At 42.5% G+C, this 20,147-nt stretch overlaps 1 protein-coding gene across 4 annotated transcripts in view; it reads right to left on the bottom strand.

Annotated features, from left to right (window-relative positions):
* LOC117492337 (ras-related protein Rab-26-like) overlaps positions 1–20,147 on the bottom strand; it is a 99,342-nt gene that overhangs the window by 51,161 nt on the left and 28,034 nt on the right. For 2 of the 4 annotated variants that reach the window (XM_034142523.1, XM_034142524.1), the window contains exon 1: positions 1,790–2,260. The exons of 1 other annotated variant lie outside the window; for it this stretch is intronic. In XM_034142523.1, the coding sequence (XP_033998414.1) occupies positions 1,790–1,975 (186 nt within the window). In that variant the 5' untranslated portion in view covers positions 1,976–2,260. Of the gene's footprint in view, positions 1–1,789; positions 2,261–20,147 lie in introns of those variants that run through there. One more of the 4 variants, XM_034142525.1, reaches the window with a different exon arrangement.

The raw sequence follows: 20,147 nt of genomic DNA, 5'->3' as shown, positions 1-20,147 counted from the left end.
ATTAGTCCTGGTATTCTGGTGCCTATCCAGTGAAGAGGGTGTATGTGAATGCATGTGTGACTGCTTATATTGGCTACCAGTGGATAATAATACATTTATTTTATATAGGCACCTTTCAAGGCTCTCAAGGTCGCCGTACAAACACAAAAAAAAAAAAAAAATAAATAAAACAGAGGATGTGTGATGGATAATGATCAGGGTGGATATGCGAGTGTGAAGAGATATGTTTTGAGACGTGATTTGAAAATGGGGAGAGAGTCAGTATTGCGGATGTCAGGTGGGAGGGAGTTCCAGAGGCGGGGTGCAGAGCGGCTGAAGGCTCTAGACCCCATGGTGGTTAAACGGAAGGGGGGTGCAGTGAGGTTGAGGGAAGCAGAAGACCCGAGTGTGCGGATGGGTGTGTTGATGTGCAGGAGGTCGGTGAGGTACAGAGGAGTGAGGTTATGGATGGCCTTAAAGGTGAGGAGCAGAATCTTAAAAACTATACAGGATTTGACGGGGAGCCAGTGAAGTTGCTGAAGAACAGGAGTGATGTGGTTAATGGAGGGGGTTCTGGTGATGATGCGGGCGGCAGGGTTCTGAACCAGTTGATGTCCTTTCTGTCAGTGTGTTAATGTATACAGCCATCATAAGTATCTTATCGTGTGTGCGCACATAAAAAAACGACTTGAGCCTCATTCCTTCTCTTTTTATTCGGAGCTGTGATGAAGTTAACGGTTTGATGTGATTACGGTTATCAGGTTAGCTGAGGGACTGTGATGCCCTAGACCCTGCAAATCAAAAAGCGCCTCCTGGGTGCACAGAGGAAGGATAGAGGAGATGAAAGACAAGGAAAGGGAATGACAGGATGTAACTGGGCCAGATACTTTCAGTGTGGATCACATGTTTGAAGATGCATCCCTACAATAATTGGATTTCGAGATGCTACAGATCACAGAACTAAATCAAGTTATAGTTTGTGTGTAGCAGTACATCTTGTTTCAGCCCAGGTAAACACTGGAGAAAGCTGCTTTTCCTTCAATTGTTATTTTCTAGCTGCAATGGTGTTGAATGGAGACGTGGTAGTCCCCACACCAAACAATATAGCTAATTAAATATGAATATATACAGTTCCGAGTGGCTTGGATTGAACAATCAATCCAATTGTTCTGTGAAAAAGAGCAACACAAAGGCATCATGTACTAACATCAAACAGCTGCTTCAAAACACAGAGTAGGTGGCACAGGTCCCTTGAAGTGATGCCGAGAGTACACTGAGAATCTGTGTGTGAATCTGTGCTTGTGTTACAACGAGGTGAGGTGACAGTTGTCTCACAATATGGTTAGGTAAAGCACACAACTCGCTCACTGTAAACGCAATCCCAGAGGGTGCTGCTGACAGAAACAAACATGCATTCAACCAGTTGATTTGTTTGTAGGCTTGTGCACGGATCTGTGCACCTTTCCAGGTTATCGATCGACTATTGACACAGCTGGTGTCAGGAGCACGCTGCAGTTTAATGAATGAAGAGGTTGTAAAACGAGAAACAATGAAAGCTTAACAAGAAAACGACACTGGCAATGAATAAAGTAGACCACAAATCCACTTAGTAATTGCCACTTCCTTCACTACATATTCTCGCCCTAAAAAGGGAAACAAAAGCCTAAAAGTGTCGATATGATTTGTAATATCAACGACTTCTATGGCCTGTTCTTGGTATCAAGTTGTTTTGGTCATTAATGATAGAAATTAAAGCCCACTTTTGTGAGTTGTATTTGTTCGTGCATTTACTGAACAGCAGGCATCCTACCTTGAAAGCGATGTCGTAGAACTCGCTGCTGTTGCTGATGGACGGTCTACTGGGATGGACCACGCCGTTCATCTGAACAATTCCCGGGCTGCTCCTCGCGGTCTTCCCGGCCCCTTTCCCGGCGGGGCTGTCCGCAGACGGGCTGCTTGTCACGGCTTTACCTTTGGCGGACTTCTTGCGAGACATTTATCAAGATTTTAAAACTATCTCTGTGAATCTTAACCAAAGAAAACTAAACAAATCCTCACGAGGACTTGAAAGTAGTAGCAGCGAAGAACTTGTAGAGTGCAATTAGCAGATGGGTTTCACCTGCGCGTTGACAGCATGTTCCTAGACACCTCCTCTACTCAGAGCAGCAGTGAAATTATTCCGAAATGCAAAAACGCTTCCGTTGTTCAGCTGCTTCCTGTTGCTGACAGCCTCCTCTCTTCAGGACAACAGCTTCCTGCGCCTTGTAGATGTGATGGAGCAGAAAACTCCACCTTGTGCGCACAACTATCAGGACATAGGGGCTCTGCACTTTGCACTGATTAAGGCTCCAATGCGCCTGTTCAGAAAAGCCACAACTCTTCAACCACCAGAGATCACATTGATTCAAGTACTGTACTTGAGTACAATTTTGAGATAATTGTACTTTACTTGAGTATTTCCATTTTGTGCTACTTTGTACTTTTACTCCACTACATTTATTTTGTACCTTTAGTTACTTTACAGACTTGGATTAATAATGTGAAATATAATCAACACTTAAATAAGACTTTAGTTACACCTAGTAAATTAAACAGCTCCCCTGCAGTATACAAAGTGATTAAAACTAGCTGTACCTTTACCAGCTTTGATAAACACATTAATGCATCAATAATTATAAGAAAAACATATTATGTATTATTCTGAAATGGGCCAATCTGCATAATAAGTACTTTTACTTATGATACTTTAAGTATATTTTGATGCCAATACTTTTGTACTTTCACTTGAGTAGCTTTTTGAATCCTTGTAACAGAGTATTCCTACACTCCTATACTTCTACTTTAACTCAAGTACAATATCTGAGTACTTCTCCCACCTCTTTCACCCACTCACTATAGTCCTCAAAAATAAATATTATGGGGCTATTGTAGAAACTTTCAACACATATTATCTGTTAGCAAGGTATCAGTATGACTTGTTTGGGTCAAAACTATTTTTCTTCCTCATGACATATTTTACATTATTTTCATTGATATTGTCTTGCAAGAATCAGTTGAATACAAATCAAGCCAGTGTATTCTCTTCACAATAAGGTACATATGTTATATTCAGAGTGACCTCATAGTTATCCTTCCTCTAATTGATTAAAGGCTTTGTTTCATTAGTATGAACATTATTTACGTACTGTAGAGAGAGAAACAACCTGCTGCCACCTGTCGAAGATGCTTGGGATGTGATTTCAGTCATGCACCACAAGAGGGAGACTTAAGAATACGAGATAGAAAACAGATAAAACAAGGCAGTACGGCAGAGAGAAAGTTCAAGTTAGTTTCGGTTGTCCCCTGAACTACAAAATACTGATATTATAAATATTAAAAGGGCTAAATCAAAACACGCCCGAAATTATCTCTATTAGATGCATAGGCCTATTGGACTATTTTTGATTGAGTTAATATACACTCTGTCTTTATCATTAGTGGTAGGCCTCTGTTTAGGCAACTTCCTCCAGCCTCCACCAACCGATTGATCAGAGCAGAACAGTCACCAGCCTCTCAGACACTCTTACCAAGTCCAACACCCATTATAAATCCTAACGTAATACAAACGTATGACATGGAGTATGCCAATCTTTAGCATGGTACACATATTTTTTACATTTGCAACAAAGAGCGACTGCCGCTTATTCTGTTGGATCCTGATCTTCTGAGGACAGTAACACAAGGCTGATTTCCTCCTTGCTCTTTGATCTAGTTTGTTATGAAAGAGATATTTGTGTATAGTATATTTGCCTTTCTGATCAAGGACCAGGCTTTCCAGACTCAGTAGATGCTCTTATAGGATTTGGCAACTAATCCTTATGTGGTAAACATTTATGGTAGTAAACTTTTGATAAACGTTATTTCTCTTTCATTCTCCAGCTGCCAAACATTGTAATTTGCAGTTCTCCAGACATTTTGGGGACATCACTTATATGACCCCAGATGTCAATTTCAGTGTTTCCTAGCAGTTCTGGTTGTAAACACATAGACAGCTGTAGCCTCTGGTTTCTGTCCCTAAATCTGCTATCTGTCAGCATTTTCCACACTCCGCCCAACTCAGTGCATGTATGTGAAGTGTCATTGGTTTCAGGGAATACAAACCCCCAAATCCACCAACCCCCCCCTTGTACAACTCCCCTCAACAGCTGAGATTCGTTCTACCCCTAAAGCAGCTGTCTACTGTGGCAACAGCTGGGCATTTTGGAGGGAAGAGTGGACGTGGATAGAGAGAGCCGTTGGAATCCATCCCTGGTTTCAGAGAGAAATTAACAGCCTTGTCAAAATGAGTTAAATATGGCTGATGCGTTTAGTGTACATTGCGAGGCTATAATCTGTGCTTATGTACCATATGCTTGTGTGTGTCGGTGCCAACAAGCATATACGGCAGCAGCGCTCGCAAATATTACAGCCTATGAATATTAACTACAGGGGCAGTTGAGCAAGTTTAGCAGTTGAGCTAATTAAGGAAATGCGTGATCAAATAAATAAAACATTTCCAGTGTCATGCAATGCAAATCTAATCATTGTTGACATATTGAACATGTTAATCAGGAGTAAATTAAAGCACTCATTCCTGGGTGCAATGTTCTTCCTCAGGTGCTTAGAAAAAACGTTGTGAGTGGGAACATGGCTAGAAGTGTGTGCCTAATTCAGTGGGGTCATAACACCCTCAGGGTCACATCAATCTGCGGGTGCTCCCAAAGGCCAGGCATTTGTCAGTTTACCCAGGGTCAGGTGCCCTGAATTTGGGCTGGGTGGCGTGCAGCAGCCCGGCCAGTCGCTCAACCAAAGTCTCAGCAACTGTTGGTGTATTGGCCCCTCTTTCTCTCAGCTGCCTGCGACCGAGCGCCGTGAGGAGGGGCCGGGGGCATCCTGCCAGCCGGCGCCCTGTTTGTCAGGCCTTGGCGATAGAGGAACCAGTGGACTGGTACTGCCTGGCACTTCCCGAGGCATCTTAAATGAGAGTATGTGTGTGTGAGTGTGTTAGTGTGTGAGATGGAGAGGAAAATGGGTGGCATGCATGCTGCTTGTTTAGAGTGGGCTGGTAAGAAATGGTAAGAGTGTATTATTATAGTTACAATATACAAAATACTTTGCTTTTGTTATTTAAGGTATTTGTTGTATCCATATCTTCATATATATTATATGCAAGAAAAAGTTACAAAAAACATAATTGGACCGATAATTACCCTAACCACTGAATTAATTTTGATGCAGTAAAGTGGGATTTGCAACCTTTATTCAAACAATATGACCCCTTCAAGCATAGCTTAAAGATATTTTAGGGGTTAGCATTTGCAAACTTCCAAAAAATATACAATTATTCCATATTTCACTTTAAACTTAGGTTTGAATTTGTATTTAATATAATGATTTTTGAACATTTCTGTGCTTCCAAACTTCCATCCTTTGAGACGTCAATGCATTGATTTAAATGTTGTCCTCGTTCTGCAACAGTTGATACCTCTTGATACCTTAGCTATTACATGTACAAGGAGAAAACAGAGAGAAATGAGCCATTGCAAAAATAAATGTGTTTTGATGGCTCAAAATTAACTTGGCATGGTAATTTCACCCAATCTTGCCATATTTCTATGTGCTAAACCATTGAAGCCAGTCCCTGACTTTAAATCCGTCATCATACAATTTTCAAAAATTCTCTTTCCTCTATGTTGTAAAAAAGGTGACGCTGTTAATTATTACCTTTCCAGAGACGTCATCACAGCATCTCAGTGTCACACATACAGTTTCCACCTCAGCTTTAACAGTGTTTTCACAGTCACAGGTTTTTATTTTCATTTTTAATTTCACTGTAACCCAGCAGGGGGTCTGTATTAGTAAGGCCTCAGAGAGTCGTAGCAGGTTTTAATCTGAAGTGTTGAAAATAATACGTGCCCAACCCTCCTTGGACCCTTTAAAATATCCAGACATAAGAGTCTGAGCCAGGGTACCAGGATGGAAAAACTCTATGAGTGTGATAATCACTACCAGGGGCCCAATTTCCCCCAATATCTGCTCCTTATTTCAGTCTCCTTATTTATTTGGATATAGGCCCTTTAAGTTAAACTTAATTTGAATCTGTTCTGCATCTCTACGGATTGATTTAGGGCGCACAGCACTTTTGTTTCCACTTGCAAAAATGGCAGTTTGTCATTCAAAGGGGAAAAAAGCATACTGGGTGCATTCGCAAGTGATGGGTGTGTTATCCAAGGCATAACCATAAATCTTCGCTAATCCAGGGTGCTTCCTGCAAGCGTGAGTGCCACAGTATTCTGTGTCTGTGGTGATCAGATTTATGACCTCACACATGGTGTAGCTGTCAAACAGGAAGCATTTGGCGTACACTGACACACCAAAAGATGCAGAGTAAGCACAGGAGAGATTTGACACACTGGTCATGACATTCAATAGCCCAACATTAAGTTGGAACGAGTTGGAGCAAAAAGTAAAGAGGCATAAAGCAGAGAAAAAGCAGAGATTCACAACTAGGCGTGACCAAATTACCCACTGCCATTTCAATGCTCTCCCTGCTCTCAGACGCAGAACAGATTGAGTTTTAGGTGGCTGTAATTGTTCACAGTTTAGAGGAGGCCTTAATAAAACATGACTCACTGTTCATTTTTTTTCTCATGCAGCAGGACCAGAGGTGAGGCCATACATGTTGGAGCTCAGCTAGAACCATGTCAATAAAAGGCGATGACACACGCATACACACATAAACACACACACATTACATACAAGCTGTGGCAGAGAGTGGGCACATAAGCACCAACTGGAGAGAGCCATGGTGAGCGGGAAAAGGTGTGAGCAGGAAAAGTGGTGTGTGTGGGTGAGTGTGAATATGCGAGAGTGTGCGTGTGTATTTGTAGAGCTTTTGCAGTTGTGACAGCTGGGATGAAGGAGTGGAGGCGGCGTGTGTGATTGGAGGAGGTGCCAACAGAGCAAGTGTCTCTTTTTATTTTCATCACGCACAAGTGTGTCCGTGTGTGGATGTATGTTGATGAACACTATGTACATCTGTGTTTGTGCTCGTTCATATAGTTTGTATGTATAGACCAGTTTGATCTTGTTTGAGATCAAACTGGTCTACATAGAGCACTATGGAGCTGTCGTCCAATCTATGTAGTGTGCAAATTAGCCTTGTGTTTACATGATAGAGCCATGTTTCGTTGTACTGTGTAAGCACTTCAAGGGTTAATGCAAACAAATCACAAAAAACACAGTATGCAGTGAGTGACTGTCAACATTAGACAATTCTTAAAAATGGCAGATTACGACCAACACAACATTTTTAAATGACATCTATGAAATTATGAAAAAAACATACATTTTAGTATGTAATGTGTCTCCGGTTTTATGCTGCTATGTTGAAGACATGATGTGAATTTCAGTTGTCTAAAAAATAATCAGACGCTCATAAATGCCCATGCAGCACCACAACCTTCACAGCACATCGAGCACAGTTCTTCCTGCGTTAGGACAGTTCGTTGGCTTTGTAAGTCAAGATGAGCGGAATCCTCACCTGCTCAGAATGAATTATTGGAATTGTATAGAATTTGCATAATATATAATTCACTGCTTTTGGTATTGAGATACTTCTGCAACATCTTTGCAACCCAATACAATGGAGGTAAATGTTATTTGATCATGGAAGCAATAAAGAATTCAATGGAAATGTGTTTCCCAGAAACAAAGCCATGGTTACTCTCAAGACAATCCACAGACCTCCCTGCACAGTGATCACTAGAGCAATTTCTCTTTCTAAAGTTTTTCCAAACTAAAGAAATCCTTTATATTTTCAGAGTAAGTGGGACTGGAAAGATTGCTTTTCAATTTATTTTAAATACTTTGAGAGGCACAATAAAATACCTTTGAATCGTTGTGGTGGCAGAAATCGCATGAGAGGAAACTAAAACTAAAGTTGAGATGCCGCTTTTTGGACAATGTCTAATTGATCTTTTAAGGTTTTGCATGTTTTTCAGCCAATGCACCAGTGTGTCTGCCTACTTTGCATGTGATTGTGTGTGTGTGTGTGTGTGTGTGTGTGTGTGTGTGTGTGTGTGTGTGTGTGTGTGTGTGTGGTGTGTGTGTGTGTGTGTGTGTGTGTGTGTCTGTGTGTGTGTGTGTGTGTGTGTGTGTGTGTGTGTGTGTGTGTGTGTGTGTGTGTGTGTGTGTGTGTGTAGGTGAGGTCACTCCGGTGGTGCTGCTGCAGTAACGAGCCATGGCAGCAGCTGCATGGAGGCAGGCAGCAATGATGAGGTCATTCAGCAGGCGGGATTAAGGCCGTGACAACTGGCTGTGCGGCCAGTGCCAGTGTGGACTGGGGCAGTTGTGCAGTGGACATGGTGCTAGCTCCCCGCTCCACACCAGCATTACCCCACTGTTGTTTTTTCATTATCTTGGTTCTGGCCCAAGGCACTGTGCAGCTCGCCAGGCCCACAGTTGTTGCAGGGATTTAGGGCCCTCTCACCCTGTCCCGCTTTCTCCTCGCCTCTTTCTGTGGTCACACACTGTGACTGCAGCCCTCACAGGGAATAAAGGATCAGGTTACGTCCCAAACACGCTCGTTAACTCAATTATGCAAGCTCTTAACGCTTTGATGTGTAGCGATAACGCCGGGATTATCGAAGGGACAGATGCCATCTGACCACAGCAGAGCTTTGTTGCCACATGCCTCAGCTCCAGTCGATGAAAGACGCACAAAATAGACTGGTGAGGGTCAGGAGAAGAACCACTTATAACCTTATCATGTTGAAAGACAGGGACAGACACGGAAGATACCAAAGTGGATAAAACCTTTTTCATGATCTTCCAATATAAGCTCGATGTTTGGGGTGTGAAAACTGAAAATAGCTTGTAATGGCTGAAACACTCCCAAATTCACTTTACCTAACATCTGTTTAAAACATGAAGGAGAAACAGGATGTGCTACGTGTGGCTCTAAATTAGGTGATTTCAGACTACATTTTTAGATTTTCTGCCCTTTACATTTTCCTCCATCGCTTGCAAAATGATGAAAATGCATAAAATACGGCAGCTAGCTCTTCATTGGTTCCTACTTATTTTTCAGTGGAGCTTGGACATAAACCTAAAACCATTAGCTGCACCACTGAGACCAATTAGTCAAACGTGGCCAAACAAACGTTCCCTTGCTTTTACAACATGTTCCTCTTATTTCCCTCCCTCCTTCCAGTCCTTCCATTTCCCTCTCCCCCTTTTGTTGCTAACTGAAACACAGTTTTTAAAGTGTCTCTGGCCTCTGCTGATAAGTGATTTATTACGAGCGATCTTGATGCTTTGCGACTGCAGGGATGCTCTCTTAAAGCATGACATATCGATGTCTATCTCCCACATAAGCTCCAGATGTGAACTCAATGGCTTAATGTTTTTAGGTGGAAAAAATAGATTAGTTAAACTGGACGACTTCAGTCATGGATTAACAGTTTGACCTGAAATAGAAAAAGAACAAGAGTTGATAGTGGCAGACACCCTGTACTTATTTATTCATTAACCTCAGATATGCAGCACATTAGGCCACTTCCTTTTACAGAAGTAGAATATAGACTAAACTCATTTCATCCACACCAGTCTGAGGATAGTAAACCTCCTTTCCCACTAGGTGGCAATGCAGTTGCAGACTCACATCATAGAGGAGAGAAAAACACCTGTGGGATCACAACATCTCACTTCACACTTTCTCCCTGCTGTCCTCATGTGTGTCATCTAGAACGTGTTATATCGCCATTTAATAAACAATGGATAGGATTAACTTTTAATAAGAGGAAACAGTTTGATTTCAGTGATAAAGACAACAAAGCAGACGATAAAGAAAACCTTTAAATACAATTGTATTGATTTAATTTGTAAAATGTATGCAAGTTAAAGTTTCAAATGATTTGAAACACATTGTTCCACTGATTTACAGATCACACTATTGTCATTATGTTAAATGTTGATGAATTGCCAGGACTAGTATAGTTAAAGTTAAAGCCTTGTATTGTCATTGTACAGAGTATAACGAGATTCAGAGTGCAACTCTGTCCCGGTGTGCAAAAAATACAAACACATACAGAACACTAAAAAACACGGCAATAGGACAGACAACATAAACAATCGGGGGAATAAATAGTTAAAAATATTGATATAAAAATAGTATATAAAGTGCATTAAAAGTGTGTGTATGTGTGAGAATGGTTATGGTTATTGCATTATGTGTGGTGGTTAAGCAGCCTGACGGCCCAGGGGTAGAAACTGTTTTTGAGTCTGTTTGTCCGTGACTTGAAGCTCCTGTATCTTCTCCCAGAAGGCAGGAGAGAGAACAGTCTGTGACCTGGGTGAGAGCTGTCCTTAATTATTTTGTTAGATCTGTTGCGGCAGCGGGAGGTGGAGATGTGTTCCAGAGAGGGCAGGGGGCAGCTGGTTTTCTCTGCCATCCTGATCACTCTCTGCAGAACTGCTTTTCTAGAAGCTGCAGTTTTAAGTCATTCTTAAATAGAGGGTCACTCAGACAACTGACATTTTAATCCTAATATCTTTAATTGAAATTAAAAATACAAATATATACAGTTAAGCCTAGTTGGCTTTTTTCTTTTCAATACTGTCATCAAGTGAAATAATGTAATTGTTATATGACAGTGTCATATAACAATTACATTATTTCACTATATTCACTATATATATATATATATATATATAGTGAAATAATGTAATTGTTATATGACAGTGTCATATAAAAATTACATTATTTCACTATATTCACTATATATATATATATATATATATATATATATATATATATATATATATATATATATATATATATATATATATATATATTACCGGCAGTGGCTCAGTCAGTAGGGGCTTGGACTGTGAGCCGTAGGGTCGCCGGTTCAAGTCCCCGAACAGACCTTAATATGGAGTGTGGACTGCTACTTGAAGAAGTCCCAGTTCACCTCCTGCCCTGCCGTGGTGCCCTTGAGCAAGGCACTGGAAATCCCTCACTCCCATTGTTCCCCGGGCGCTGTACAATAGCTGCCCACTGCTCCTAGTACTAGACTCCTAGTACTAAGATGGGTTAAAAGCAGAGGCCAAATTTCACTGTGTGTGCTGTGTGCTCTGCATGTGTGATCATTAAAAAGAGGGTTTCATCCCTCCCAATTCAATTCAATATATATACTTAACTGATTTAGATTTTAAACTTCAATAGCATGTTTCTAAAAAAGCAGGAATATGAAGAATCATTTGAGTCATATTAACAAAGGTGCATTATGTTTAGCACCTACAGCCGAGTGAGACTTTTACACTACAGAGAGAAAGACCAACATGTGGACAATAATGTCATTATAGGTGCCTGACCAAGTGTGTGATGTTGTATGCTAAAGTACAAAGACATAAATCATGAATAAGCACTGAGGGAGGTCAAGTTGTATCTCTGGTGTACATTGCTGCTATCTGTGTCGCTGAGCAGTGTGCAGAGGTTCTCCGTGAACTTCTCACCATTTCATGGTTTGAGTTCCGTCTCTTAAACTACAGCCAGAAGTACATAAAAAAACAGCGTTTGATGTTGTTAGCGAGGTCTCTGTCTCTGTCTGCCTGGAAGTCCCCTTCTCTCTCTTCCTAACTACCACCAAATGGAGTCCTGTAATTCACAATATGTATGCACATCATTTGAGAGCAGACTAAACCCAGAAGCCTGACTTTGGGATTCTCCACCACATAAAATAACTGCCATATTTAATGTAAACAAATGGCCAATAAAATAACAATAACACAAATAAACAAGTTAGTGTCAGATATTAATCAAATGAAGTCGTAAATCGAGAGTGTTGTCCCCTTGAGTGTAATTGACGAAATTGTGGTTTGCTAATGTCCGCAGTGTTTACTCACATCTCACAGGGGCACAGGGAAAATGACAAAAGAAGAAAGGAATGATGTCAGTATAGGATAAAGTGGGTGCTGAGGGGAAGATGGGAAATGTAAGGGACTAAAAAAAAGTGAGCACAAGGAGAGACGAGCCTGGAATCAATAATCTGTTTTTTGTAGTCTGAGGAGAGGAGTGCGAGTGAGCGGCGCCTGAGGACAACAGACCGCATCCTTCCTTCCTGCGAGGCAACATGGGGACAGGAAGGGCCACCAGGGGAGGTCAGTTGGCCCGCAATTCACTTCCTATGAGGGTCGCTGGGGATCAGAGGATAAGTACATCCGGGTCACAAGAAGAGCCACCTGTCTGTGATCTGCCTCTGTGTTCAACCCCCGCCCCCCCCCCGATGTTAACCTCAATGGCAGCCAGGTGGGGAAGAAATGCAGGGAGAGGGGGATGGGTTCAGGAGCAGGGGGGACTCAAGCCTGAGGGCTGAGGTGGCATCATTCTGCGTCCTTCCTTCACCAGCTGGGAGTCCTGAATCTGAAGTAGACATACGAGTCTGGGGGTAGAAAGACTGGTCTAACTGACAAAAAGGAACAACAATTGCATCTTAACTAATCATCCTGCTCATTTAAACATGACTAATCAGTAATTCTGCAATGTGTGAGTGTGGTATTATAGAATATGTTATAGAGCTTTCCATCTTATCATGTGACTTGCTTTATTAAATGGTCACCTTGTTTATGAAAGTTGAAGTTTTGAAAGTTGACAGAGCTTTTTATGGGTTGACTCCTCGAGGGCATTTCTTCTTAACAAGTTAAGGCCTGCTCGGTAACAAAATTATCATTTAAATATGCCGTAGGATGCTCATAGGGGGTTTCCAGTGTGGGAGTGCATTGTTGATGTTGAGACAAAGGGACTATACATTGAAATGATGTTCAACACCAAAGCTCCAAAGGATTGTGGAACTGAGGGCTAGATAAGTGGACAAACTTTGCCACTGTGACAGGGAGAAGGGGACCTAAGCCAGCTGAGCAGATTGTGTGTGTGTGTGTGTGTGTGTGCGTGTGCGTGTGCGTGTGCGTGTGCGTGTGCGTGTGTGTTTGTGTGTTTGAGAGTGTGCCAAGCCGACCAGAGAGCGCTGGCAATTTCCTTGAGATGCAGAGCTTCACCGCGCTCCCCAGGGGAAAGCCAAATAAACCTCAGATGTGCAGCAGGATCTGTCCCCCCCCTCATTGTCTCCCCCCTCCACCTCTAAGGACTACAGAAACACATGGGAGTGAAGAAGAAGAGAGGGATAAGAGGACAGGGAAGGGTTGAGGGAGGTAGGGGAGAAGGGGAGAATTCTGATGTTTCATTTCTTTTTTATTTCTTCGCTGTGAGTTGTCAGCGCAGTCAGCTCTGGGGAGGTTTGCAGATGTTTATCATGTACAAGATGGGAGAAAAAAGAAATCATAAATTGTTCCACGATGCTTCCAAGGTCACAAGTTCAGACTCATAAAGTACAAGAATAACCTACAGAGCGTAATTATGGAGGTAAACCTCCATGTCCTAGGCCACAAGATTTAACCTCACAAACCTGTTGAAATCATTTTGGAACAGAGGCCTAAATATGGAGTGTGGACTGCTACTTGGAGAGGTCCCAGTTCACCTCCTGCCCTGCCGTGGTGCCCTTGAGCAAGGCACCGGACATCCCCCTTCCCCCCTCACTCCCATTGCTCCCCGGGCGCTGTACAATAGCTGCCCACTGCTCCTAGTACTAGACTCCTGGCACTAAGATGGGTTAAAAGCAGAGAACACATTTCACTGTGTGCTGTGTGCTCTGCATGTGTGACCATTAAAGAGGGTTTCATCCCTCCCAATTCTATTCCATACACACACACACACACACACACACACACACACCACACACACACACACACACACACACACACACACACACACACACACACACACACACACACACACACACACACACACACACACGAGTGTGAGAAGAACACATTCTATTGCTCCTGTGGGGATTGCCCACAGTATTGAGTATGTAAGTTGCTTTGGATAAAAGCGTCTAACAAGTAACATGTAATGTAATGTAATTTGTGAATATCATCTGAGTAACACAACAATTGTAATTTATCTGATTTAGAAATAATATTTTGAGCAGGTGATCTGATCTCCTCAATTACCTGTTTTTTTTTGGAGCATTTATGGGTCACTTTCTTATTAAGGGGCCTCTGTCACACCCAGTGACTAACCACAATGGGTGCACTTTAAGGAGCCTGGAAAGCCGACGCACCCCACATATAGACGCACACACACCTCTACCAACCCCCCCTGTATCTATGCGTCAACACACTGGTGGGTAAACAAATCAGGCACCACCAGGGCGTTACCCTGTTTACCCACTGCCTGTTACTCTACGCCCGCCCCAAGAGAGCTATCTTACAGTATAAAGAGGACCCTATACTAACATTATTTTACAGCTGCAGTGATTATTCGACTTATGGATTTGTTGGGCGACAGAGAAATAATCATCTACTTTTTTGATAATCAATTATTTGCAAATAAAAATACTCCTCTTAAATACAGTATGGACATTTCCGGCTTCTTTTTTGTTTTATTTCACAGTGAATGTAATACTTTGGGGTTTTGTGCTGACATTACTAAACATTTGAAGAAACACCTTTGACTTTTACAGAGAAACCATGATGTGAACTGATGAAGAAAATGAAAAACCTAATAATGTATATAAAATAGTAAACCAAATAAAAGCAAGTGGACCATCATTGAATGTCATTAATCTGGACTATTACAATAAAGGAGATACCTCATGGGCAACTATAGAAGCATATACAGTATGTGGTACTATAAATGCTCATTGTATTTACACCAAAGAGTCTGCCTTACACAGCACTGCATATTGACATAAGTGTTGTGACAACAGACCAAAGCTATAAATACTCCTCCAAGATGGAAATCATTCCAAGAAAGACAATACACAGTATGTACAGGGAAAATGGCAGTATGGAATATACATATGGGTTATCAGCTGCTCATAATGTTGCTACTTTATTTGAACATGCAACAGATTATGTGTCATGTGTTCTGTCATATGTCCAGAGAGTGAACAGAGTTATGCAAAGCAGTCTCCTCCTACATATTATCCACCATGATTGGATTGAATGTGTCAGAAACAAATGGTGGTGTGAGCAGATTGGAGGTCTGGATTCAGTTTTGAAAGTCCTCCAACTGTGTCTTCATGTATTTTTACCTTTAAAGTTGTTGGAATACAAAGTTAGCTAAGACACATAACATAGGAAGTACTTCATTGAGATGTTCTGTTGCTGAGGAGCATCTAGCTGCCATTTCTACCTTCCTTTCATGCTTTCATGGCCATAAAAGCTTCATCAATGTCCATCAGTTTGTAGTGCAGGCTCATGCTACTACCTACAAGACTTCCAATATCAATCAATTAATCAATCAATCAATCAATCAAAGTACATTTATATCGCCCAACATCACACATTTTACATTTGTCTCAGGGGACTTTACAGTTTAGAATATAAATATGACACCCTCTGTCCTTGGACCTTCACATCGGAGAAGGAAACACTTCCAAAGAAACCCCACAGTTAATGGGGGAACAATTGAAGAAACCTCTGGGAGGGATCCCTCTCCCAGGATGGACAGACGATAGATGTCATGTGTAAATTAAAAAGATAATACATCCAAATTCTTGAAAATGCATGTGTCTATAAATAAGAAGATAAAGAAGGATTCTGGTGAATGTCAACAATATCCACCCTCCTGCCAATACTGCCAACCCCTTTGCGACAATGTAATCAACCGTCTGCATTTCCTAACACCGGTTGACATACTGTAAAACTTGAGCTTCCCTGCATCCATATAAGTCAAAAAGGTCCATTTGTTATTGAGGTGGTTATTTAATGCCACTCCTGTAAACACGTATCGCCTGAGCTTCAGGAGACGAAAGGCTTCCCACAGATCCAAAAACCAACTTACAAAGCCACAGCAACATTGGCTCTACCTTTAATTTCCTTTCCAAGTTTTCCTGTTTTCGCAATCATCATTTAACAAGTCTGTAAGCTGCAGCAACAGCCAGGCTTGAGGTTAGATACGAGCTTGTGATGGACGTGGGGTTACTCTTGCTAAACCCAGACTACTGGGCTCACAGTGGGGAAGTATCCGTTTACCCCAGGTCTCCCCCCCCCACTCACACTGACTCTGGAAGGATGCCTGTAAAGCTAAAGGGAGGGGCGGGGGGGGGGGGGGATGGAGTGTATATGTTTCCATTACAACCATCGCGAAACCCTGAAACACTAGAAGTCTCATTTAGGGGATCCAATTTTATTAAATCAACTGTGTGACAATGCTGGGCTGTTTCCACAACATGAGCAGGTACGGTGGGTGTGAGGTGCGCAGACAAAGTGCTCTTTGAGTGCTGCGGTCAGGCGCTTTGCCAGACACCCTTCCACACCTAGCACTCGGGAAGCCTAATTGAGAGTATGGGCTGAGCCTGTCATAGCCGTTACCATTATTGCACTCAACACATGGCCAAGAGGCTCTGATAGCTTTAACACCGTCGCTACCAAGGACTTATTTCGAGTATGTGTGTTTACAGCCTGGCTAAATGTTTTTGCTTCTGTCTGTGCTGGTGAGCAGGAATGGCAAACCCTGCGCCTGCATACATATTCAGATTTAACATTATCTAAGCCCTGCTGCAATCACTTCATGATGAATTATGCAGACTGGAATCTAAAATAAAAAAACAGGTGACAGGTTTGTGTCTGAAAATCAGCAGTGACATTTGGGTACGTGTCAGGGTAACGTGTGACAAGAGAGCAAGCAAATCCTTTAACCCCGATAGAATAATTGACAGGCCACAAATCATGATGAGAGCTTAATTAAATAAATAAGGGAGAGATTATTTATTTGATTTCGGGGAAGTCAGAGCTATAACTCATGTCTCATTGGAGTTGGCGCCGGTGGTGCTGTGGTTTCCAAACTCCTCCTTTCCAAGCTCTGCTCAGACTCAAGACTCAGCTTACAACCAAACATACAACCGCTAACACCCTGTAAAGCACAGCAAGGAAAGGGCAGGCTGACAGGGAGAGAGGTCTGGGTCACAGTGTTAATGTAGCCACTTGCAGTCTGGGGTCGTAGGAGTTACTCAACTAAATGTGCCACCATTTTTGACATAGTGAAAAGGAGATACAGTAAAGACGACGTGTACAGATGGCTTCGTTCCAATATAAATGCAGAGAAATCATATATTTTCATTATGAATTACAATGCATTAGAGGATGAGAAGGAATGTGATGGTTCAGCTAAGCCTATTCACACTTCTCTCCTCACGTTCAGACATGCTGTCTCTGCAACAGGAGGTCTGGGAGAAAATCACTCTTACTTTTGCTCGGATTCCAATCCCAGCCCTCCTTCTCTGGCTGTTGGATTGCCAGCTGAACAGTACACAGGCGGCTGCCATTTTGGCAATGTGAGTCTGTTCCCTTACATTATTATAGACTGATTTTCCCCTTGGCCCAGGTCTTCTGTCACAAGGTGTGCTTACTCACCGAATGGGCCTTGAACAATCTGGGCCCAATTTAAAGGGGAGTCGAAGAGTAATGTGTTTGCTGAGATGTATGAAAGAGATCTGGCTGGAAATCAATGTCATGTCACAGCCAGATATGATTATGGTAATCTGTATTAATTTGACCACAAGTACATAAATACAGATTAGGACAAGCCGTCTCTGGTCTCTCCCCCTACCCACACATGTATGCTGCACATACTCTATGCTAAACAGAGAGGCTAACACATGGGGAAATACCTTTAATAAAAGGAACAGTGATGATATGTGAAAGAAGTTTACAAATTCGCTTGTGACAAGTTTCACAAGCTCATGTGGTGGTGTCAGGCTGCGTGATGGAAATGAACAACCAAAAAGAGCAGTTGCCGTGGTGATTTGTCTGTGAAAACACACACTTACACATATATGCACTTGCAGACCAACACACACATGAGCAAGTCACAGAAAGATAGACTAACATACACTCGGACACCCAAGAAAACACGCTTGGCTGCAGGGATAGTCCAAATGGCGTTACTTCCTGGGTGAGACAGCACCCTCTGGCCTGTGGGGCTAACAATAGGATCCATTCTGCACCGCTAACAATCCTCCCTCCATGCTTATGACTAACGACCTCGGGGCAGGGGTAAGTTAGGGGTGAACGTTGGGGGGGGGGGGGGGGGGGGGGGTTGGGTTATGCTGTCATTAAAGAGGCCAGGAAAACAACATCATCACAGGATCTGAACTCTGCAAAACCCACAACAACATCGTACAAAGGCGCAACACCACCACACAAAATAAAAATAAAGAGAAATAGGAGTTAAGTCACTTGGCACATGTTGTGTCAGTCACTGTCTGCTAGTAATGCTTTCATCTGCCAGCATCAATGATGTCCCCTTTCAACTGATGTCTATCCTTAAAATAGTTCCAAAAAATATATCCCGTCATAGACAGATGAAACAAAGTTTGCCGGGCCGCATTTGCTGCTTCAGTGAGCATGCAGGAAAAGCTTTGAACATGTGTCACCGTGAAAAGACATTCCACATTACGGCCGTTAAAAGTGCTGTTAGGCAGTTGCCACATCTCCCTCTCAATCAAAAAAAGACATTTCAAATAAAATCCCGCCGTATCACATTCCCTTTAGGAATACTTTAAATAGGCAACAGGACTGTATAGCTGTCTGAGGTTAGCACATGTATCACTCAGCTGGAGGACTAAGGGAGGGTGGCACGAGGCCAAGCCCGGTTGAGGGGAACGTGTGTGGGGTGTGGGGGCCGGAGCAAAAGGCTGAGCTGGAGCACACAGATGTGGAGTCACTGACGGATGTTTCTGGGACAGATGCTAGCTTTGCTCAGCAATGTGCAGCTGCGTGGACGTGCACACGTGTGTTTTTGGCTTTTGCGTACAGTAATAGTGTGTCGTCCTCTTTCCAGTATATAAGAAAGTGTGTGCAGAGATATTATATTGTGTATCTTTACGTATCTAGCTCAACACAACAGAGTGGAGAAAGACATTTCCCTATGAGGGATTAATAAAGTATGTCTTCTTCTTCTTCTTCATTTGGATTTTTGGTTTCTCAGTTACAATAAAAGGCAATCAAGACAATATTAAATGTTTCCTGACTATTCGTACATCATTCAAACAGTAACAGATGACACAGTAAAGTGGCAGCAGAGTAACAAAACGGAACTAAGCCAAAACATTCACAGGTATCACTGCTTCGACAGCTCATTGCCTCGTTGCTGCCAGTGAAAAGCTTCACATGGCACAGAAGGACAACAAAGAGTGAATCAGAGTGTGAGCAGTATCTGCGCCCCGCTGAGTATGCGTGCGCATGTGTGATTGTTGAAACTGTAATCACAGTGTTGTGTGGGTTACTGTGCACATATCTGACTGTTTGGCACATACTTGTGTCGGAAGAGCGCATCCATGTGTGGTTGGAGATGACGCAAGGCCTTGCTGGTACAAGCTGGTGCAGCGCTCAGCTCGGCCCTAATTGAAGTGCCTGCTCCAGCTGCATGATTGCAAACAGACCCAGGTGAGTGTGTGACAGCACCCTCCTCCGCCTCTTTTACTTCTCTCCCCAGCTAACTCCCTCTAATGAGTTTCCAGACCCATGTCATGCACGCTGCTCACTACAGTGCTAATGATTTCAATTTGTCCAGCCGTCTGATTAAGGAAGTGGCTATTAGAGCGCCGGGCCACACTTAAAATCCTCCCCCATTGCTCGGCACTGGGAGTTTTATGGGCGCAGTCGATGGAGTGTCACTGAGGAATAGCTCTGCACCATCAAAGCTCTAATGATCCTTAATAGCATATGCATGTATTTTACAACTGCGCTGCTCACAGAAAAAACATAATTATATGTAATATCATTCACAAGGTGTAGTAAAACATATATATTTTTGGAAGGAGGAGCTTAGATTGTGGTGTTAGGCACCCAGACAGGAAACAAAACTTATTTTTACAGGGCTAGGGCACCCGAAAGTAATTACTTATAATATAGGTTGAGGCTTTTAATAAACAATTACTTGGATTAAACCAGCGTATAGCCTCGTAAACACTGTGGTTCTGAACAACACCTGAGTTTTCAGCCCGTCTGCTGGATGGGCCAACGCACTACCTCATAGGAGAACCATGTCTGACAGCTTGGCAGTTCAGTAAGTACAGGTT

This window comes from Trematomus bernacchii, unplaced genomic scaffold, assembly GCF_902827165.1.
Source record: "Trematomus bernacchii unplaced genomic scaffold, fTreBer1.1, whole genome shotgun sequence".
Taxonomy (NCBI): domain Eukaryota; kingdom Metazoa; phylum Chordata; class Actinopteri; order Perciformes; family Nototheniidae; genus Trematomus; species Trematomus bernacchii.
This window is presented reverse-complemented; position numbering and strand designations above follow the sequence as displayed.